The following is a 23,770-nucleotide window of genomic DNA, read 5'->3' as shown; positions in this document are numbered from 1 at the left end:
TTGTAGTTCAGTTCCTCCGAAATGCTGCTGTCTGAAAAAAAAAGTCACATCTTGTTCATCGCAAAAAACGTGACACGAGGTGTTTTTACTAAAAAAAAAACAGCTGTGTCAGATCCCAGTTGAGCACTTCCTGTCGTGAGTCTTTTAGCTTCCCTCTGTGTGTGTGATTGTGAGAGAGAGAGTTTTTTCTGCTGCCTGCTAGCATCGACTCTGACCCAAACCACTAGACGTGCTGCTCCAACACCCTGGTGCTATTCCTCTCTTTGCGTGTGGCGTCTGGTTGCGTGGCGGCGGCGTGAAATGATGCTGATGATGACGTCATTCCGCTGCAGACATGTTGTGATGTTGTGCTCGTTGCTCTCCTCTTGCTCTGAATGAACTCTGATTAAAAAAAAATCATGATTCATGTGAAGCCTGTGTTCTGATTTATTGTTAAGAATTTAAAGTGTTTTGTAAATTTAACATTAATCTGCCTTCACACATAATCCCACAGCATTTCTTTTAATTTTTTTATTATAGTGTAGCTTGTTTTGCATTTGATGCAGCAGCTTCTGAATTATGTGATATTGAGGAATAATTTATCTAATCAAAAAATAGAATATAATATAATAAAAATCAAGGACATTAAAAACAAAGTTATAAAAGTGAAAGCAGATTAAAAGAAATAAAGAATGTTACAATTAAAACATAAATAAATAAACATAAATCAAGGCATTAAATTAAAGAGCCATTTAAAGGGTGTGTTTTTTTACCCAACGTTCTCTACATGTTCTTCACAGTTCAGTGATTAAATGATTAAGGGATGCAAAATGGCCTCATCTTAAAACAAGAAGAGAGTCCAAATGTAAAATCGGGAGACATTATTTGATTATTTTTTTTAGTTAATTCGCTCGCTATAGGTTTTCGGAGGCTGGTGGTCATTTTCCTGCAAATCTAGTCATCCTGACATAAAACCCCAATGAATAATTCAGTTGTTATGTTTGCAGAGCAGCCATGAAATATTGAATATCAGGGCACATGGAGCTGCACACAGCTCCGACACTCGTCTGGCTGCCGTCTCACCTACAAACTAATGATGTTGTGTTGAGAGAATCAGAGATGTCCTGTTATCACTGTGTTATTTTATGGCCCTCAGCCATAAAACATATACTGACTAAATATTGAGCATCCCAGTTTGAGAGTCATATTTCAGTGAAATGTGCAACACGACATGAATGGCCATATATATATATTTTTAACATCTTCATTCTTGGTATCAATGTACAATATTATGTGACTTCATTTGAGTCACCAGAAGAAACACACCCTCATGAACATAATGGACGAGCAGCTAGTCAGCAAAGTATGACCTCTAGTGGATACAAACTGTCATGTGACCTGTCCTCCATAGGGATACTCTTTACTTCCCTAACTTTTTACATTTTTACTTCAAGAAGTTAAATCAGTACTTATATCATATAGGGATACTCTTTACTTCCCAGAGCCTGTACTGTTTTACATTTTTACTTAAGTAAAGAAGTTGAATCTGTACTTATACCATAGTATTTTTTTTAAATGCATGTACTTCTATTTGAGTAGAGGTTGTCTGTACTTTTTATTTATTCTTTATTTTATTTTTTAATCTATATTCTTCTTCTTCGCCTGTTCTGAATAACAGCCCACGAAGAAGAACACCTTCCGGTTCGAGGCTGCCTCTCACCGGAAATAAACAAACCTCACTCAGAGGAGGGAAGACTCAACGCTACTTCACGTCCACACACGTAAGAAAGCACTTCCAGAACTTTACGCTTTTCGGAAACATTAGCGTGTTTTTAACAAATTGTTTCCACGTGAAACGTTTACGATAAACCTATGCTAACGGAATAGCAACGTTAGCTCTACTGTTAGCCAACATAAATACTAACTCTTAATCGTGTGAACGCAACATGCTAACATATAATTAATATGCCGTTAGCTGATAACTGGTTTAGTTTAGCAGGAATGTTACTGTCGCAAACGTTAACTGTTGACCAGAAAGATGATCACGTCTGAGCTAACTTGAGCTAACGTCGGTTAAAACACTTCCATAAGTTTAGTTAGCTTGTTTGCGTGACGAGCTACCCCAAGTTAGCGTCAAACTGTTCGCTAAGTGTGTTTTCACTCTGTCAAAATATCTCTATTTGTATGTTTTTATTTGGTATTTGTCTGCAGTAAAATATGAATGTGTCAAAATAAAAAAACAACACAAAACCACAAAACAGTCAGGGCTGGTACGGGTGCTGGAATTCCATGAAAACACTTGAATGTTAGTGTGGTGTTTTCCAGGTTTCCAAAGTGCTTGGATGTAGAATAAAGGTCTTGAAATGTGTGTTGTATGTGATGACATCTATGATAGAACAGAGAAAAGAAGATCTCCATATTTGAGGGACTGAAAACAGCATTTTCTGACATTTCTTTATGAAAAATGCCTTTTGATGATGAACAGATGATGAAAATAGTTGGTGATTATATTTCTGTGGATCTGTTAGTGGAATTAGTTTTCCTTTCATTTGTGGTCCTTCTGTAAAAAGCTGTCTCCAAACATCATGTTGGTTGTTTAGAGGACAATAACATCTCATTTAATGTGATGAACAAGTGACATAATAAGTAGACTGAATACTGACCATTGGATTGGTACAAAGATGGAGTTTACCACAGCTGGAAGGGGCTGGAAAAGCATGGAAATGCACCTGGAAGTGCTTGAATTTGACTTTGGAGAAGGTGTAGGAATCCTGGTATGTTTTTCTTTTCTTGTCAGGTGCTCGGTTGTTTGGCGGTTGTGCGACCGCCGACCACCATCATGATGACGACCAAGAGACTCGACAACTTCGAGGTGGTGTGCGAGTGGGCTTCGTGCAGCTTCAAGGGCCGCACCATGGAGGAGCTGAGCGACCACATGTCGCTGCATTTAAAGGACTACCTGGGAGACAACGACGCCTTGGAGGACCTGGGTGAGTGAGTCACCTGTAGGAGATGTTCACCTGACAGTTCAGTCATTTCTAAGCTCAAGCTCCATGTAGTGAGGACTCAGGGTTGGATCTAGCAGACTGATAACAGGTGATTGTTGACGTGTAATGTATGGACTAGAAAGGTGCTTTATAAACAGGTCCATCTCAGTAATTGCTCCTTTCCCTGTCTTTGTTTAGACGAGTATGCTTGCCTCTGGAATGGATGCGTATTCCTGTCCATGGGAAGCCCTGCGGAGCTGGAGGTCCACGCTCACTTCCACAACTACCACGGGAAGCTCAAGTTCGTCGGGTCGCAGTTGCTCAGGTCCCGTCCCGATCTGCCCAGCTGCAACCAAGGCCTGCACAGCAACAACCTGGTTCCCGAGGGATCGGACGGATACGTGTGCCAGTGGGAGCACTGCGATGTAGGTGTTTCTGTTTTTCAACCATTCGTCTTCATATCACAGCGAGCACCATTAGTATAGAATTCATATTTTTTTATGTATTACATACATTAATAACAGTTAGACTTTTTCCTTGCTGTTGATTACAGGGAATGAAAAAGCAGTACATTTATAATGTACAATGTAAGAGAACAACATTACTCCAATACTCCTTTTGTTTTAGTTTTTCCTCCTTTAGACATCCAAAAATATATTCATAAATAAAAACTTAAGTGTCTCACGTAAAGTAAATAAAAGGATATCCCTCTACACATACACACGGATAATTATATACGTGTATGTACCTACAAATAATAAGTAAATCATATTTAATAATAACTAAGTAAATAATAGCATTAAATGCATGGTAATGCTTACTTATCTATAGGTGCACATACACATCAAAAGGTATAAGATGATGTTATTAAAATAATAGTTAAAATAAAAAAGGGAATAATAATGATGATAAATGTACCAACAATAATAAATAATAATAGAATAGAATGAAACATTGGAGAGGAGGGGATGACTGGTGTTTTTTATTTTTGTCTTTAATAGAGTACATTTAACAACCCTGAGTGGTTCTACCGACACGTGGACAACCACGTTGAGAGCGCTGAGCAGCAGTCTCTCCCACAACAACAGCAGCAGGCTCTCTTCTGCCACTGGACAGGTACGACGAGTCGGAGCACATGCATGTCGGCCTTTTATGTGTCACTTTATCGCTGACTCGTGCTTTCGTCACAGGCTGCGACGCTTTCTTCAAAATCAAATACCGCTTGAGAGAGCACATGCGGAGCCACACTCAGGAGAGACTGGTCGCCTGTCCGACATGCGGCAGCATGTTCTCCAGCAACACCAAGCTGTTCGACCACCTGCACCGACAGGCCGAGCCAGTAGGTGAGCAGGACGCCTCCTCTCGCACAGATGACGCCGTTGAATGTATTTCCTGAATTCTGACTTCTGCTCATCTCCTGCGAGCAGAGACGCTGGTTTGTGAACATTGTGGAAAAGCCTTTTCCAGCGAGAGACTTCTGCGGGATCACGTTCGTCAGCACGGTAATCTTTTACTTCACCTCTCATCTTGAATCTTTATGTTGTTGATGTTTTTAGGAATGCTTTGGAGAGATTGTGGTGATGAGCTCATTTCCAATCACTGTTTGAAATATTTTGTTTTACACAGATGTTGTAAGTGGGCATATGAAAATTTCATGTCACGATTATCTTGCAGTGTTTCCCCTACCATTGTACAGGCCCAAAAAAAAAAATCAATACGCCAAAAATAAGCCACCTATCAATTCATTCATAAATCAATAATCATTTACATTAGGAGCGCCTCCGCGCAGCACAGTAGACTTGCTCCGCAAGACGCGCGGCCGCAACAATCCTCGCCGCGCGCTCCCGCTACGTTCTTCTTCGTGTACTTTACGCGCTTGATGTTGTTCTGATGCCGTTCCGCCTCGTTAAACCACCACGATGTCGCTTTCTACTTTGAAAACACGGAAAGTTGACACTGTATTTTGACAAGCTGTTGCACTCTTCAGACTCGTGGTGTGAGCGGAACCGGGACCGGTACCCGACCGGTACCGGACCCGGAACCGCTCGTGCGCACATTCGAGCGTTGTCGAGAAATATATGCAGAGACGGCGCTCCTTAAAAACAATATCAAGCCATGCGTGTGTAGTATTAGGACGTGATGACGATGTACAACCGGCTAACGGGCCAAAGCCCGTTTGGGCTGGAGCAGTGTGAATGCAAAGCCGCGGGGGACCCTCCTGGGGCAATCGTGCCCGGCACGCTGCTGATCGCGCCCTTAGGCAGCCTATGTTAATAAAATAAGGATTGTTTTTGATAAGCTGTGGAACTCTGAGTTAATCTATTTCTACCTGAATTTCTATGAACTATAAGCTGTTGAGTAAACCTATAACTTATATTTTACTTATAAAATAACACAATATATCCACTCATATGTCGTTATAGTGTTTTACAGTATTTGTAGCTATTATTAATGTGATGCTCATCATTTTCAAGCCATATTTTTCCGGCCCCCAATTTTAATTTTTTAATAAGTCACTCTCTCCTTGAAAACCTTGAATACACTCTGGTTGAACAAAAATGTTGAATGCAAATATAATAATTGCAGAATTGCAGACTGCTTGCTGTGCCACCTGACTTAATCCAACTGCACCAATACACCATCCCACGCGTCTCGTCTGTTTAGGGTTTTTTCGGTGGGTACCACCAGGCCTGAAAAAAATTCTAGGGGAAACACTGTCTTGTTCAAAATAATTCACCATGTTATCCTGATAATCATCAAAATATGCTTAAAACTCTTTGTTAAGAGATAACATTTCTTATTGCGTCACGGATAAGTTGCTCCTTTTTAAAGTGAAAAACATTAAATAATCGTATCTTGATCATTAAATAATGGTTACATAATTGTTTTATGTTTACCGTTTTAATAAAAATAAAAATGTTCATGAAGGCAATTTAGTCCATTAGGCTCATTAAAATCGCATCGTCATCATAGAGGTAATTATTGGCTGAAGTCCAAGCATTTCTTTCATTGGCTGATCAACATCAGTATTGTTTTAAATAGTAACACGTTGTTCTCTTACCTGCCAGTTATGGATTATTTATAGTAATCGTCAGATAAAATGGAGGATCACTGATGTTGTCAATGAACCCTTTGACAGGCGTTAAACAGGGTTAAAGTAAAGTTGGAATACTTTGCAAATGTTATGCATGAATTAGTTTCACCTGATTGTGACACATAATGTAATCATTCCACGGGTCAAAGGTGATAACTGATGCATTTAAATAGGAGTAAACAGGATTGTGTCTGAAAACAAAATATTCCAACTTTATGGACAGGCATCATATATAATTATTTTTTCTTTGGCTCCCAGTGAATCAGGTGAAGTGTCCCTTCTGTGACATGACCTGCACCACCTTGGCGGCTCTGAAGATCCACATCAGGTTCCGCCACTGTGACGAGCGGCCCTTCCCATGTGACTTCTGTGACAAGAGGTAGCGGACCTTTAGACCAGCACCTGGGGGTCTTTGGCTAAACCGGGGATCTGGAACAGTTTGTCTGATGTCTTCACGTACCGTTGGCATTGAAAGCAGCGATATCAAGCGTATTCAAACATTAACTTTAAAATGCTGATGAAGGTTGTCGTTCATCATAAGGAAGTAAAATAAAAAATTTTCAACAACAAAAAACCTTTACAGAAGGAAAAACTTGGAAGATAGAAGATAGTAGAAGAGATGGACAACATATTAGTTTCTGTAACACGGTGTTCATTAACATTCTCTTCCTTGGATCCTTAAATTACCGTAAATTAACTTTTTACTGTGGGTCAGCTTTCCTGAAAGAGCCACAATGTGGAAAAAGCTTTTAGTAATTAATCAATCCAGCATTTTGTAGTCATTGACGTGTGCATTTAAAGGTTATTGATTGTTATATAATCTGTTTTTTTTACAGATTTAAGAACCAGCCTGATCTCCAGAAGCACACCGAGGTTCACAACGAGGGCACCGTGTATCACTGCACCGTGGAGGGCTGTGATTACTCTTGTCACACGTTTCAAACCATGAGCCACCACTTCAAGAGAGTGCACGAGGTTCGTCAGACCGCCGACCTGTTGTCATCCTGTCCACGTTGTCGTTGGAACGCTTTGTTGTTAACGTCATCGTGTGATATTTACCAACAGGTCGGGGGGATGTCCAAATATAAATGCCACATCTGTGATAAGGTCTTCTCCTGGTGTTACACTCTCACACTTCACCTTCGCAAGAAACACGAGCTGAAGTGGCCTTCTGGACATTCTCGCTTTAGGTAAGTCCAGACCAGAGGTCTAGATAGTAGCTCACATTAGTCCAGAGACCAGACCAGACTATGTGGAGGAACCAGAGACTGTCTGTGGTCCCCCAGAGGTCTAGATAGTAGCTCACATGAGTCCAGAGACCAGACCAGACTATGTGGAGGAACCAGAGACTGTCTGTGGTCCCCCAGAGGTCTACATAGTAGCCCACATGAGTCCAGAGACCAGACCAGACTATGTGGAGGAACCAGAGACTGTCTGTGGTCCAAACAACAAGGTCTCTGCTGTATTTATGTCTAGATGACCTTATTTGGAGTGTTGATGGAGCAGCTACAATGTTAGCGTAGCCTAGCACCATCAAGCAGACTCCATTCAGAAAACCAGCGTTTTAACAGTAGTTATCTTGTTGTCTTACAGACAGAACTAACAAAGCATGACTCTTTTTACTGATCACCATCATGATGGAGTTATTTCAGCATCTTTTCATCTGGTTATTGATATTAAATCACAGATAAATAGTTTATTCTGGGTTTCTCCAGATGTGGTTAACCAGTTGATGTCTTGCTAGATCCAGTGAATCCAGCTTGGTGGGACTTCACATCATGTACAAAGCTACAATCGTGTTTATTTTCGACATGATTGATGAAACCTTGTTTGTGTCTACATGGAGGTAAACGGTGCATCTAGTGCTCACTAGAATTCACTCCATTCTTTGCCCTCTGTGGTGCATTAAATGTAAGTCTAAGTAAAGACTGAAATAATATTTAACATGTTCGTTCCATGTGCTTTCTTCACAGGTACAGGAAGGACGTGGACGGCTTTCTGAAAGTAAACATGGTGAGGTTTGAGACTGTGGAAGTGACGAAGGAGATCATGAAGAACATGGCCAAAAAGCCCCAGAGCCTTCGGAAGAGTCAGAGGACCAACATCCGGAACAAGAGGACGGCGGCGCCACCAGAGAGCGGCCGAAGCTCTCCGGCGGGATCCTCCTCGCCCTCCTCCAGCTCCTCCTCCTCGTACTCCTCGGAGCTCTCCGGAGGCGAGGACGTCTCGGCTCAGCCCAGCCCCCGAGGCAGCGACTCTCCCGTCTACTGCGTCATGAGCACCATCCCTCACATCGAGGAGGAGCCGGGAGGACTATCTCAGGAGGACTGCGACGGCGGCGGGACATCTGGGGCGGTCCAGGCCCTGACGGAGGTGGCGAGGGGTCTGGGGATGGACGTGGTGTGATCCGTTACACAACGACATTGATTTGCCTCTTATCTTGCTGTGGAGACTGAAGCTGGTTTTTTCCAGCCAAAACGTTGTTATCGTCTCCAGGACTGGTTGTTTCTGCACTGAAGACCACACTTTCATCCCAGCAGCTCTTATTGACTCGAACTCGCTTGTAGATCCGTCTGACGAAGCGTTCGTGAACGGGACGAGTTAAAAGCACTACGAAGCCGGTTCTTTGAAATGTTCTGTACACACCATGTTTAAGTGTTTCCTGTGGGTTTCAGAAAACATTATTTTTTAACGTAGCCTTGGAACGTCACTTACTTTTATTGTTACAAACATTAAATACATTTTTGATACAAAAATAAGCTTCTCTCTGTTCATCCACCACTTTGTTCCAGATGACATATAGATGATCTAAAATACCTGCAGACTTCAGAATAGGGATCACCTGACCAATTAAAAAAACTAACAAGCATGCATCTTCATACATTTAATAAAAACTAATGTGACAAGTGAATTATTCCAGAGGGAATACAACTGTACGGCTGCCGAAATCCATCAAAGAAATTGATGTGCACGTTCAAGATCACCGTGCTTTATCTCCTAATTAAAACTGTTCTACTTCACAGAGAATATCTTATCAATACTACTGGCTGACTTCAGTGTAAACCAGTAACTGAAGGAAATGCTGGACACTCAGGGCCCGAGGTAGGAAGCTGCCAGGTACCCAGGATGTTGGAGAAGCTCCTCCCCTCTCAGATGAACTGTGTCCGGCTGCCTTAAAGTGTGAGGGAACTGAAGAGGCTGCGTATAGAAACCACAAGGTGCAGGAGGCATCCCGGCTCCTCTCCAGGATTTTAATGAATAGCGTTTCAGGATGTTCGGTCTGCAGTGGAGATCCCACATCGGCTCCCATGATGCCGTTGGGTTGGGGTGCGTTTCAGGAGCTCTGGTTACGTCACAGCTGTTGGGATACACGACGGGCATGTGACTCATCTTCCTGTGTCGCATGGCGTGGTAAGATGGATGCATGAAGGTGGGGGGCTGAAGCGGCTCGTCTACGACTTCCTGCTTCACCCGCTTCACTTTGACGGAGCCGTCACACTCCAGTTGCCTTTTCCTGTCGAGGTCAGGGGTCGCCGTTGGATCCCAAGACTCGGCTCCGTGTCGGCCGCCGTGTTTCTCCTTTTCATCGAGCGTCTCGTTCCGGTTTAGGTCGCGAGGCGTTTCCGGTCTCCCCCTCTTGGTCGCGTGGCGGCAAGACGCCGGCGAAGCCGCGTAAAGGTCAGAGGTGAGACTTCTGTCCAGGTCACGTAAACTTTCGTTGGTGGCGTGTGCAGAGCGTCCACATGAGGAGTCTAAACATGAAGCAGATCAGGTTTAATGATGTGATGCATGTCGTACTGCTGCTGAAGATGGTTTTAACGGGGGCGGGACATTTCCAACAAACTCAGTGGGCTTTTGGGGAGGGAGGGGCAGGAGGTGCTGCAGCACAGCCTGATGGGAAATAAATCAAAGCATGTTCTAGTAGGAGCCTGAAAAGCTAGTATGAACCAGAAAAAGTCACTCACCAGTGTTTGGGTGTAAGCAGGAGGACGGCTCTGATTCCTCGGGTTGTTCAGGGAAACCGACGGTGAAACACTCCGGTGAGACTTCTCGATGGAGGCCGCTGGACTTCTGCTGCTTCTCCTAGAAAACACAGTTTGTGAAGCACAAAATCTAATCGGATACAACGGCAACGGAATTTTCTGGACTCTGTAGTTATTAATGAGACAAAAAAACAATACAAATACTAAAACAAATGTAATTATAATGTATTTTACAATACAATTCCATGTGTTTATATGTATTTGTCACCTTGAGTTTTTTGTGGTAATATATCTTCCATGCGATGCTGACGTGCAGTGCGCCGCATCTCCATGGTTTCTGGATAAAAACAAAGTGTTGCTGTCACTTAAATAATTCGACCAATCACAAGTGAGCTCTGACTGAAGGAAACAGACACATGTTGATGCTCGTTGGACTCACCGGTGACCTGAAGGTCGTCTGCGTTGCTCTCTGAACGGCGGCGACGGGAGCGAACGACGGCCGCGTCGCCGCTCTGGGAAGCTGCGTGTTGAACTGAAGCGAGAGGTGAAAGGTCAACGACTTTAGGTCATTCTTGTGGCTGAGTGTCAGTTAGATGAAAGGTTAATGACTAACTAGAAACTAGAAAATGTGAATTCTGGAGGCGTCGTGGTGTGAATGCTGGATGTTGTGAAGCTGAATTTACCGTTTAAAGAGTTGTAAATGATTTACTCCTGTGGTTAAATGTTTGACTCCACGGTGACGTTAAATTATTAGCAGATAGAGTACAACTTTACCAACACTCTGACCTGAAATTATGTATGAAGTGTGAACATTGTAGGAATGAGAGCACCTTTTTTTTTTTTATGTAAAAGCTCTGAAAATTTACTCCAATACACAACAATGTAGAAATGTGAGAAAAGCATTTTTAATGAGCTTTACAGAAAATGTAATATCTTAAACAGTTAAAATGGGATAATAAGCCTGAATGTGTGAAAAATGTGAAAGTTTTAAAAGTTTGAATGTATGAATAGATTTTGAATATTTGTCTGTTGATTCCAATGGGGGAAATAAATGGTTAATTAACTCTTCCAGCATTCACACCAATAATGAATGAGTAGGTCCCGTTGCCGTGGGTTACCATTGGAGCAGGCAGGAAGGTCAGGGATTGGTGCAGGATGGGAGCGAAGGCGTGCTGATGCTGATGCTGATGCATGTGGAGACGATGAAGAAGCCGACTGCTGAGAAACGAGAAGGTTGATGGAAGGACTTTTTCATGCTTCTTCCTTTCTCCTTAAGTGTGTCATAGATAGTTATCGTATTTATAATCCATGTCCAGACAGAGTTAAGGCCTTTTCACACGGAGTCTGTTTTTTCCGGCTGTTAAACATTAAAAAACAAATTTGTACGCCGGCATATTATTGCCACTGTAAGAAAAAAAAACGAGGGGGGCAATATATTCTGAGTTTATTCAATTTTTTTATAGTTTATAAAGTGGCAAATTTGCGAGTTTATTACGATGCTAACATCCGGCATCTATGCTAGCTAACTTCCCATAAATGTACGTATTTATTTTTCTAATGAATCATCCCAACGCCTTGTTAAGGTCCTTAGGGTGATGATGTTGATGCTTATTGTTGGTTTTATTCATATGAGGCCATGTTGTCATCTTATGGGTGTTTATTGATCGGGGCGGTTGGGCTAAGATGAAGCTTTCACTTATTGTCATAGCAACGGCAAACATCCGGTGCAACAAGCAACTTGTTTATATCGGCTATATAAAATGTGTGAGTTTATAAATTTGCGACCTCACGTTGTGTGAATCATGTTTTATTTATTTACAAAGAATACCAGCGTAAATATTTTAAGAATACAAACTTTACTGTGCAACATTTAACATACTTTCAGGTAATTTGATTCGCTTATCACATGCAAACGACAGGATCCTGTTAGATTGCATTACAGACGTAAAGACGTAGTAATCCAATTGAGTAACTCCGGTGTGCCTCATCCATTTAATGAATGTGGGATCCATCTGTTCCAAGGACACGTGATTAGTAATGCTTCGGTGATACGGAGTATTCCTCTGACGTAATCCTAGTTTCTGCATTTTCACCATTTTCTCATAGACTTCCATGCAATCAGACTTGGAGGAGTCTCCCCCTGATGGCCAGCAGAGAGAATGCAAGTTAAAGGCACTTCAGCGTTCGGCTTCACTTCTCAGAACCGTGAGGTTGCTGCCTGAGCATCTCCTCAGAACAGAAGGCAGGATTTCTCTCACCGTCGCTCACATCTCCGGGCAATCCCAACGGCGTGATCCCTCCCGTCTCACAAAAACAAGATTACCTGGAGGTTACACATCCTATGTTCTCTACATATCGTCCATGTCAGCGTGCCACAGAAATCTCTTAATCTCATAAAGGGAGCTCTTTGTTAGGAGGCATCATCCGAGATTACTCACGTTGGAGTTTCCTGCCGTTTTCTCCCCGTTCTCCATAGTTCTCAGGTATCAGAAGTGAACTTTTTCATCATATATTTAACACACAACACAGTTTTTACACCTCCATACCTCGAATTTCAAAGATGCAGTGATTAAATTATTGGCAAATTAATAGGTAACATCTTTTTGAATGTTTTCGTCACTTTTTAAGAAAATGTCAAACTTGTTCCAGCTACTCAAATGTTACTTTCTATTTTAAATGTAACTTTCTTGGATTTTAGACTGCTGGTTAGTTTCATTTAAAGACCCAAGACTCTGGAAATGTGGGATTTTCTCCACATTCTTACACTTTATAGAGCAAACAATTTGAGACGTAATTAGCTAGAAAAACGATTAATTAAAATAAATGAAAATAATTGTGGCTTGCGGCCCTAAAATAGTGACAATAATGTAAATAGTTGTGAAGTGATGAGTCGTTGCATGTTGACGATAATATAAAAAATAGTTAACATCTCACTATTTAATTAATCAAAGCTAAATCAAATAGACCTACTCGTGAATATGTTTCTTACCTCGTTCCTGCGGTGATAAAGACTTCTGATATATCCTTTGATTTAAATATGGACCACTTTAACCCGGAGAACGGATCCCGTTTGGCGTCCCTCTGCAGACCCTGAACACCGACGCCGGGTTTGAGCCGCCTGCTGCCCCCTCGGTTAATTCATCAGTGTTACTTAACAACACCAGGAAAGACCATTAGTTACTCCTAATGGCTTAAACTAATCCCATCAGCCCCATAAACCCTTCTGATTCAGTTTAGAGGAAGACATCATGTGACAACAGGAGGGTTTCAACTACAGATGCTGGAGGGAGAATCTAATGGAGAAAGAAATACATTAAAAGACCCCAATGTGTCTAAATAATGGAAATAATAAAGCTCTCAAATATTTCCACAGTTTCATTTTACTTTATGATATTTATTTTAGAATTATTTATCACAGTATTTTGTTATTTTAATATGTTTAGCTAATTTGACCTCTGATTTGCAAACCTTTAGCATTTTAATGCATATAAGTTTATCTTTTGTATTTATGGCACTTGGTGCATTTTAATATGTTCTTTTTATATCATCAAAAAATTCTTAGTATTACATATTTAATGTTGACTTGTCTGTCCTTTTGCACGCCGGGTCCAGCACGTTGTCCTGAATCACCCCAGACAAATTGGGCTACCTTTCAATTGGATCCCATTAAGCAGAACATAAGACGGTGATTGGATGAGGCTTGGGGAAGACATGTTCTCCTTGATTAGCTAATTCCATTCTCACTAACTGTCTGAATCCCGTTAGCATGGTCAGGGTTAAAGCTGCTGCTCCGTCGAGGAACCGTGTTCACCTGGAACCTTTTGAACCTGCAATTCACTCATTTGCCAAGACTTCTTGGAAAATGTTATGCAGCGTCTTCAACATTCAACATTCATTCATGCACAGCGATTAAAATGTTCTATTATCTTCAATTCCTAAATACCCAAATAACTGCTTATAAATAAGTGGGTCTTTTATCATCAGTCAATATTGGCTCATTGCTTATTACGTGACGTTAAATGTTGGCTGGAAAGACAGAAATGTCAAAGATCAGTTTAAGGGAATTCAGAAAGTGTCGCCACTACATAGTTTGTCCACCAGAGGGCGCTGACCACTTTATAGTTCAATTGTAAAAATGTCCTGCATGGTAAATATCTTGGTGACAGTTCTTTAAAAACCAAACTGAAGATGTACATGGTTACTACGGACACCGTTGACTGTTGTCTCCATCGTGGGATGCGGGCGAAAATTCGACCTTTTTAATATTTCAACATATTCTCATAAGATTATGACTTTATTCGCAAAATTACGACTTTTTTGACGGTGGCCCCAAAATGCCATCATGCTGTACTATGATGTTTTTTTTGTCTTTTTTTCGACATGCTATACTATGACGGTTTTTGTCTTTTTTCGACATGCTATACTATGACGTTTTTTGTCCTTCAACATGCTATACTATGACGTTTTTTTTGTCTTTTTTTCGACATGCTATACTATGACGGTTTTTGTCTTTTTTTCGACATGCTATACTATGACGTTTTTTGTCTTTTTCCGACATGCTATACTATGACGTTTTTTGTCTTTTTTCGACATGCTATACTATGACGTTTCTTGTCCTTCAACATGCTATACAATGACGTTTCTTGTCCTTCAACATGCTATACTATGACGTTTTTTGTCCTTCAACATGCTATGACTTTTTTTTGTCTTTTTTCGACATGCTATACTATGATGGTTTTTGTCTTTTTTCGACATGCTATACTATGATGTTTGTGTGACTTTTTTAAACATGCTATCTTTGGCTTTCTTCGTCACACTTGTATACTTTTCTTGCTTTTGTTTGGCATCACTGTTTGGGTTTCTGTTATATATTGCCTCATGTCTTGCTTTATGTTTTGAATTTTGTGAAGTCTGTTTAAGGTGTCATATCAATAAAATTATTATTATTATTCAAATGGTTGTACTGCGATGTATTTGTGACTTTTTTTCGCCATGCTATACTATGGTTTTCATGAAATGTCTTCGACATACTATATTACTTCTTTAATTACTTTTTTCAACATGCTATACTATGACGGTTTATGTCTTTTTTTCGACATGCTATACTATGATGTTTTTTGTCCTTCAACATGCTATACTATGACGTTTTTTTTTCTTCTTTTTTTCGACATGCTATACTATGACGGTTTTTGTCTTTTTTTCGACATGCTATACTATGACGTTTTTTGTCCTTCAACATGCTACACTATGATTTTTTTTGTCTTTTTTCGACATGCTATACTATGATGGTTTTTTTCTTTTTTTCGACATGCTATACTATGACAGTTTTTGTCCTTTAACATGCTACACTATGACGTTTTTTTTGTCTTTTTTCGACATGCTATACTATGACGTTTTTTTTCTTTTTTTCGACATGCTATACTATGACGTTTTTTGTCCTTCAACATGCTATACTATGACGTTTTTTTGTCTTTTTTCTGACATGCTATACTATGACGGTTTTTGTCTTTTTTTCGACATGCTATACTATGACGTTTTTTTGTCTTTTTCCGACATGCTATACTATGACGTTTTTTGTCTTTTTTTCGACATGCTTAACTATGACGTTTTTTTTGTCTTTTTTCGACATGCTATACTATGAGGGTTTTTGTCTTTTTTTCGACATGCTATACTATGACGTTTTTTGTCCTTCAACATGCTATACTATGACGTTTTTTGTCTTTTTTTCGACATGATATACTATGATGTTTTTTGTCCTTCAACATGCTATGCTATGACGTTTTTTTTGTCTTTTTTTCGACATGCTATACTATGGTTTTCATGAAATGTCTTCGACATACTATATTACTTCTTTAATTACTTTTTTCAACATGCTATACTATGAGGGTTTTTGTCTTTTTTTCGACATGCTATACTATGACGTTTTTTGTCCTTCAACATGCTATACTATGACGTTTTTTTTTTTCTTTTTTTCGACATGCTATACTATGACGGTTTTTGTCTTTTTTTCGACATGCTATACTATGACGTTTTTTTTTCTTTTTCCGACATGCTATACTATGACGTTTTTTTGTCTTTTTTTCGACATGCTTAACTATGACGTTTTTTTTGTCTTTTTTCGACATGCTATACTATGAGGGTTTTTGTCTTTTTTTCGACATGCTATACTATGACGTTTTTTGTCCTTCAACATGCTATACTATGACGTTTTTTGTCCTTCAACATGCTATACTATGACGTTTTTTTTTTGTCTTTTTTTCGACATGTTATACTATGACGGTTTTTGTCTTTTTTTCGACATGCTATACTATGACGTTTTTTTGTCTTTTTCCGACATGCTATACTATGACGTTTTTTGTCTTTTTTTCGACATGCTTAACTATGACGTTTTTTTTTGTCTTTTTTCGACATGCTATACTATGAGGGTTTTTGTCTTTTTTTCGACATGCTATACTATGACGTTTTTTGTCCTTCAACATGCTATACTATGACGTTTTTTGTCCTTCAACATGCTATACCATGACGTTTTTTGTCTTTTTTTCGACATGCTATATATGATGTTTTTTGTCCTTCAACATGCTATGCTATGACGTTTTTTTTGTCTTTTTTTCGACATGCTATACTATGACGGTTTTTGTCTTTTTTTCGACATGCTATACTATGACGTTTTTTGTCTTTTTCCGACATGCTATACTATGACGTTTTTTGTCTTTTTTTCGACATGCTTAACTATGACGTTTTTTTTGTCTTTTTTCGACATGCTATACTATGAGGGTTTTCGTCTTTTTTTCGACATGCTATACTATGACGTTTTTTGTCCTTCAACATGCTATACTATGACGTTTTTTGTCCTTCAACATGCTATACTATGATGTTTTTTGTCCTTCAACATGCTACACTATGACGTTTTTTTTTCTTTTTTCGACATGCTATACTATGACGTTTTTTGTCCTTCAACATGCTATACTATGACGTTTCTTTTGTCTTTTTTTTGACATGCTATACTGTGACGGTTTTTGTCTTTTTTCGACATGCTATACTATGACGTTTCTTGTCCTTCAACATGCTATACTATGACGTTTTTTGTCCTTCAACATGCTATGACTTTTTTTTTTCTTTTTTCGACATGCTATACTATGATTGTTTTTTTTGTCTTTTTTCGACATGCTATACTATGATGTTTTGTGTGACTTTTTTAAACATGCTATCTTTGGCTTTCTTCGTCACACTTAAGTATACTTTTCTTGCTTTTGTTTGGCATCACTGTTTGGGTTTCTGCTATATATTGCCTCATGTCTTGCTTTATGTTTTGAATTTTGTGAAGTCTGTTTAAGGTGTCATATCAATAAAATTATTATTATTATTCAAATGGTTGTACTGCGATGTATTTGTGACTTTTTTTCGCCATGCTATACTATGGTTTTCATGAAATGTCTTCGACATACTATATTACTTCTTTAATTACTTTTTTCAACATGCTATACTATGACGGTTTATGTCTTTTTTTCGACATGCTATACTATGATGTTTTTTGTCCTTCATCATGCTATACTATGACGTTTTTTTTTTCTTTTTTTCGACATGCTATACTATGACGGTTTTTGTCTTTTTTTTGACATGCTATACTATGACGTTTTTTGTCTTTTTCCGACATGCTATACTATGACGTTTTTTGTCTTTTTTTCGACATGCTTAACTATGACGTTTTTTTTGTCTTTTTTCGACATGCTATACTATGAGGGTTTTTGTCTTTTTTTCGACATGCTATACTATGACGTTTTTTGTCCTTCAACATGCTATACTATGACGTTTTTTGTCTTTTTTTCGACATGCTATACTATGATGTTTTTTGTCCTTCAACATGCTATGCTATGACGTTTTTTTGTCTTTTTTTCGACATGCTATACTATGGTTTTCATGAAATGTCTTCGACATACTATATTACTTCTTTAATTACTTTTTTCAACATGCTATACTATGAGGGTTTTTGTCTTTTTTTCGACATGCTATACTATGACGTTTTTTGTCCTTCAACATGCTATACTATGACGTGTTTTTTGTCCTTCAACATGCTATACTATGACGTGTTTTTTGTCTTTTTTTCGACATGCTATACTATGACGTTTATTTGTCTTTTTTTCGACATGCTATACTATGACGTTTTTTTGTCTTTCTTCGACATGCTATACTATGACGTTTTTTTTCTTTTTTTCGACATGCTATACTATCACGGTTTTTATCTTTTTCTCTTCGACATGCTATACTATGACGGTTTTTTTGTCTTTTTTTCGACATGCTAAACTATGACGTTTTTTTTGTCTTTTTTCGACATGCTATACTATGACGTTTCTTGTCCTTCAACATGCTATACTATGACGTTTTTTGTCCTTCAACATGCTATGACTTTTTTTTGTCTTTTTTCGACATGCTATACTATGATTGTTTTTTTTGTCTTTTTTCGACATGCTATACTATGATTGTTTTTTTTGTCTTTTTTCGACATGCTATACTATGATGTTTTGTGTGACTTTTTTAAACATGCTATCTTTGGCTTTCTTCGTCACACTTAAGTATACTTTTCTTGTTTTTGTTTGGCATCACTGTTTGGGTTTCTGCTATATATTGCCTCATGTCTTGCTTTATGTTTTGAATTTTGTGAAGTCTGTTTAAGGTGTCATATCAATAAAATTATTATTATTATTCAAATGGTTGTACTGCGATGTATTTGTGACTTTTTTTCGCCATGCTATACTATGGTTTTCATGAAATGTCTTCGACATACTATATTACTTCTTTAATTACTTTTTTCAACATGCTATACTATGATGGTTTATGTCTTTTTTTCGACATGCTATACTATGACGTTTTTTGTCTTTTTCCGACATGCTATACTATGACGTTTTTTGTCTTTTTTTCGACATGCTTAACTATGACGTTTTTTGTCCTTCAACATGCTATGCTATGACGTTTTTTTTGTCTTTTTTTCGACATGCTATACTATGGTTTTCATGAAATGTCTTCGACATACTATATTACTTCTTTAATTACTTTTTTCAACATGCTATACTATGACGGTTTTTGTCTTTTTTTCGACATGCTATACTATGACGTTTTTTGTCCTTCAACATGCTATGACTTTTTTTTTTCTTTTTTCGACATGCTATACTATGATTGTTTTTTTTGTCTTTTTTCGACATGCTATACTATGATGTTTTGTGTGACTTTTTTAAACATGCTATCTTTGGCTTTCTTCGTCACACTTAAGTATACTTTTCTTGCTTTTGTTTGGCATCACTGTTTGGGTTTCTGCTATATATTGCCTCATGTCTTGCTTTATGTTTTGAATTTTGTGAAGTCTGTTTAAGGTGTCATATCAATAAAATTATTATTATTATTCAAATGGTTGTACTGCGATGTATTTGTGACTTTTTTTCGCCATGCTATACTATGGTTTTCATGAAATGTCTTCGACATACTATATTACTTCTTTAATTACTTTTTTCAACATGCTATACTATGACGGTTTATGTCTTTTTTTCGACATGCTATACTATGATGTTTTTTGTCCTTCATCATGCTATACTATGACGTTTTTTTTTTCTTTTTTTCGACATGCTATACTATGACGGTTTTTGTCTTTTTTTCGACATGCTATACTATGACGTTTTTTGTCTTTTTCCGACATGCTATACTATGCATTTTTTGTCTTTTTTTCGACATGCTTAACTATGACGTTTTTTTTGTCTTTTTTCGACATGCTATACTATGAGGGTTTTTGTCTTTTTTTCGACATGCTATACTATGACGTTTTTTGTCCTTCAACATGCTATACTATGACGTTTTTTGTCTTTTTTTCGACATGCTATACTATGATGTTTTTTGTCCTTCAACATGCTATGCTATGACGTTTTTTTGTCTTTTTTTCGACATGCTATACTATGGTTTTCATGAAATGTCTTCGACATACTATATTACTTCTTTAATTACTTTTTTCAACATGCTATACTATGAGGGTTTTTGTCTTTTTTTCGACATGCTATACTATGACGTTTTTTGTCCTTCAACATGCTATACTATGACGTGTTTTTTGTCCTTCAACATGCTATACTATGACGTGTTTTTTGTCTTTTTTTCGACATGCTATACTATGACGTTTATTTGTCTTTTTTTCGACATGCTATACTATGACGTTTTTTTGTCTTTCTTCGACATGCTATACTATGACGTTTTTTTTCTTTTTTTCGACATGCTATACTATCACGGTTTTTATCTTTTTCTCTTCGACATGCTATACTATGACGGTTTTTTTGTCTTTTTTTCGACATGCTAAACTATGACGTTTTTTTTGTCTTTTTTCGACATGCTATACTATGACGTTTCTTGTCCTTCAACATGCTATACTATGACGTTTTTTGTCCTTCAACATGCTATGACTTTTTTTTGTCTTTTTTCGACATGCTATACTATGATTGTTTTTTTTGTCTTTTTTCGACATGCTATACTATGATGTTTTGTGTGACTTTTTTAAACATGCTATCTTTGGCTTTCTTCGTCACACTTAAGTATACTTTTCTTGTTTTTGTTTGGCATCACTGTTTGGGTTTCTGCTATATATTGCCTCATGTCTTGCTTTATGTTTTGAATTTTGTGAAGTCTGTTTAAGGTGTCATATCAATAAAATTATTATTATTATTCAAATGGTTGTACTGCGATGTATTTGTGACTTTTTTTCGCCATGCTATACTATGGTTTTCATGAAATGTCTTCGACATACTATATTACTTCTTTAATTACTTTTTTCAACATGCTATACTATGATGGTTTATGTCTTTTTTTCGACATGCTATACTATGACGTTTTTTGTCTTTTTCCGACATGCTATACTATGACGTTTTTTGTCTTTTTTTCGACATGCTTAACTATGACGTTTTTTGTCCTTCAACATGCTATGCTATGACGTTTTTTTTGTCTTTTTTTCGACATGCTATACTATGGTTTTCATGAAATGTCTTCGACATACTATATTACTTCTTTAATTACTTTTTTCAACATGCTATACTATGACGGTTTTTGTCTTTTTTTCGACATGCTATACTATGACGTTTTTTTGTCTTTTTCCAACATGCTATACTATGACGTTTTTTGTCTTTTTCTCGACATGCTATACTATGATGTTTTTTGTCCTTCAACATGCTATACTATGACGTTTTTTTTCTTTCTTTTTTTCGACATGCTACACTATGACGGTTTTTGTCTTTTTTTCGACATGCTATACTATGACGTTTTTTGTCCTTCAACATGCTATACTATGATGTTTTTTGTCCTTCAACATGCTACACTATGACGTTTTTTTTTTCTTTTTTCGACATGCTATACTATGACGTTTTTTGTCCTTCAACATGCTATACTATGACGTTTCTTTTGTCTTTTTTTTTACATGCTATACTGTGACGGTTTTTGTCTTTTTTTCGACATGCTATACTATGACGTTTTTTTTGTCTTTTTTCGACATGCTATACTATGGTTTTCATGAAATGTCTTCGACATACTATATTACTTCTTTAATTACTTTTTTCAACATGCTAAACTATGACGTTTTTTTTGTCTTTTTTCGACATGCTATACTATGAGGGTTTTTGTCTTTTTTTCGACATGCTATACTATGATGTTTTTTGTCCTTCAACATGCTATACTATGACGTTTTTTTGTCTTTTTTTCGACATGCTATACTATGGTTTTCATGAAATGTCTTCGACATACTATATTACTTCTTTAATTACTTTTTTCAACATGCTATACTATGACGGTTTTTGTCTTTTTTTCGACATGCTATACTATGACGTTTTTTGTCCTTCAACATGCTATACTATGACGTTTTTTTTGTCTTTTTTTCGACATGCTATACTATGACGTTTTTTGTCCTTCAACATGCTATACTAGGACGTTTTTTTTTGTCTTTTTTTCGACATGCTATACTATGACGTTTTTTTGTCTTTTTTCGACATGCTATACTATGACGGTTTTTTTCTTTTTTTCTACATGCTATACTATGACGGTTTTTATCTTTTTCTCTTCGACATGTTATACTATGACGTTTTTTTTGTCTTTTTTTCGACATGCTAAACTATGACGTTTTTTTTGTCTTTTTTCGACATGCTATACTATGACGTTTCTTGTCCTTCAACATGCTATACTATGACGTTTTTTGTCCTTCAACATGCTATACTATGACTGTTCTTGTCTTTTTTTCGACATGCTATACTATGTCGTTTTTTTTTGTCTTTTTTCGACATGCTATACTACGATGTTTTGTGTGACTTTTTTAAACATGCTATCTTTGGCTTTCTTCGTCACACTTAAGTATACTTTGTCTTGCTTTTGTTTGGCATCACTGTTTGGGTTTCTGCTATATATTGCCTCATGTCTTGCTTTATGCCTTGAATTTTGTGAAGTCTGTTTAAGGTGTCATATCAATAAAATTATTATTATTATTCAAATGGTTGTACTGCGATGTATTTGTGACTTTTTTTCGCCATGCTATACTATGGTTTTCATGAAATGTCTTCGACATACTATATTACTTCTTTAATTACTTTTTTCAACATGCTATACTATGACGGTTTATGTCTTTTTTTCGACATGCTATACTATGATGTTTTTTGTCCTTCATCATGCTATACTATGACGGTTTTTTTTTCTTTTTTTCGACATGCTATACTATGACGGTTTTTGTCTTTTTTTCGACATGCTATACTATGACGTTTTTTGTCTTTTTCCGACATGCTATACTATGACGTTTTTTGTCTTTTTTTCGACATGCTTAACTATGACGTTTTTTTTGTCTTTTTTCGACATGCTATACTATGAGGGTTTTTGTCTTTTTTTCGACATGCTATACTATGACGTTTCTTGTCCTTCAACATGCTATACTATGACGTTTTTTGTCCTTCAACATGCTATGACTTTTTTTTGTCTTTTTTCGACATGCTATACTATGATTGTTTTTTTTGTCTTTTTTCGACATGCTATACTATGATGTTTTGTGTGACTTTTTTAAACATGCTATCTTTGGCTTTCTTCGTCACACTTAAGTATACTTTTCTTGCTTTTGTTTGGCATCACTGTTTGGGTTTCTGCTATATATTGCCTCATGTCTTGCTTTATGTTTTGAATTTTGTGAAGTCTGTTTAAGGTGTCATATCAATAAAATTATTATTATTATTCAAATGGTTGTACTGCGATGTATTTGTGACTTTTTTTCGCCATGCTATACTATGGTTTTCATGAAATGTCTTCGACATACTATATTACTTCTTTAATTACTTTTTTCAACATGCTATACTATGATGGTTTATGTCTTTTTTTCGACATGCTATACTATGACGGTTTTTGTCTTTTTTTCGACATGCTATACTATGACGTTTTTTGTCTTTTTCCGACATGCTATACTATGACGTTTTTTGTCTTTTTTTCGACATGCTTAACTATGACGTTTTTTGTCCTTCAACATGCTATGCTATGACGTTTTTTTTGTCTTTTTTTCGACATGCTATACTATGGTTTTCATGAAATGTCTTCGACATACTATATTACTTCTTTAATTACTTTTTTCAACATGCTATACTATGAGGGTTTTTGTCTTTTTTTCGACATGCTATACTATGACGTTTTTTGTCCTTCAACATGCTTTACTATGACGTTTTTTATTTTCTTTTTTTCGACATGCT

The 23,770-nt window shown here is 37.4% G+C and overlaps 2 protein-coding genes across 4 annotated transcripts; one reads left to right on the top strand and one right to left on the bottom strand.

Moving 5' to 3' along the window:
* Positions 1-1,719: 1,719 nt before the first annotated feature.
* Positions 1,720-8,822, top strand: LOC311019378 (histone H4 transcription factor). 2 transcript variants are annotated; one of them, XM_084018743.1, is made up of 10 exons: positions 1,720-1,760; positions 2,777-2,969; positions 3,165-3,391; positions 3,968-4,082; positions 4,157-4,309; positions 4,394-4,468; positions 6,319-6,439; positions 6,897-7,035; positions 7,126-7,250; positions 8,034-8,822. In XM_084018743.1, the coding sequence occupies exons 2-10, from the start codon at positions 2,819-2,821 to the stop codon at positions 8,464-8,466; spliced, it is 1,539 nt and encodes a 512-aa protein (XP_083874869.1). In that variant the 5' UTR covers positions 1,720-1,760; positions 2,777-2,818; the 3' UTR covers positions 8,467-8,822. The 2 variants fall into 2 exon arrangements, with proteins under 2 accessions (XP_083874869.1, XP_083874868.1); XM_084018742.1 differs by lacking the exon at positions 1,720-1,760 and having other exon boundaries at positions 1,774-2,969.
* Positions 8,823-8,828: 6 nt separating this feature from the next.
* LOC311019379 (uncharacterized protein) lies at positions 8,829-13,219 on the bottom strand. Of its 2 annotated transcripts, none has more exons than XM_084018745.1 (6): positions 13,033-13,219; positions 11,162-11,258; positions 10,483-10,575; positions 10,312-10,380; positions 10,026-10,143; positions 8,829-9,812 (listed from the first exon to the last, which is right to left on the bottom strand). In XM_084018745.1, the coding sequence occupies exons 2-6, from the start codon at positions 11,234-11,236 to the stop codon at positions 9,151-9,153; spliced, it is 1,017 nt and encodes a 338-aa protein (XP_083874871.1). In that variant the 5' UTR covers positions 11,237-11,258; positions 13,033-13,219; the 3' UTR covers positions 8,829-9,150. The 2 variants fall into 2 exon arrangements, with proteins under 2 accessions (XP_083874871.1, XP_083874870.1); XM_084018744.1 differs by having other exon boundaries at positions 11,162-11,261; positions 13,033-13,218.
* Between the last annotated feature and the right edge of the window lie 10,551 nt (positions 13,220-23,770).

This window comes from Eutrigla gurnardus (genome assembly GCF_963514095.1).
Source record: "Eutrigla gurnardus genome assembly, chromosome: 10".
NCBI lineage: Eukaryota > Metazoa > Chordata > Actinopteri > Perciformes > Triglidae > Eutrigla > Eutrigla gurnardus.
Note: the sequence above shows the minus strand (reverse complement) of the source record. Positions and strands in the feature narration are given on the sequence as shown.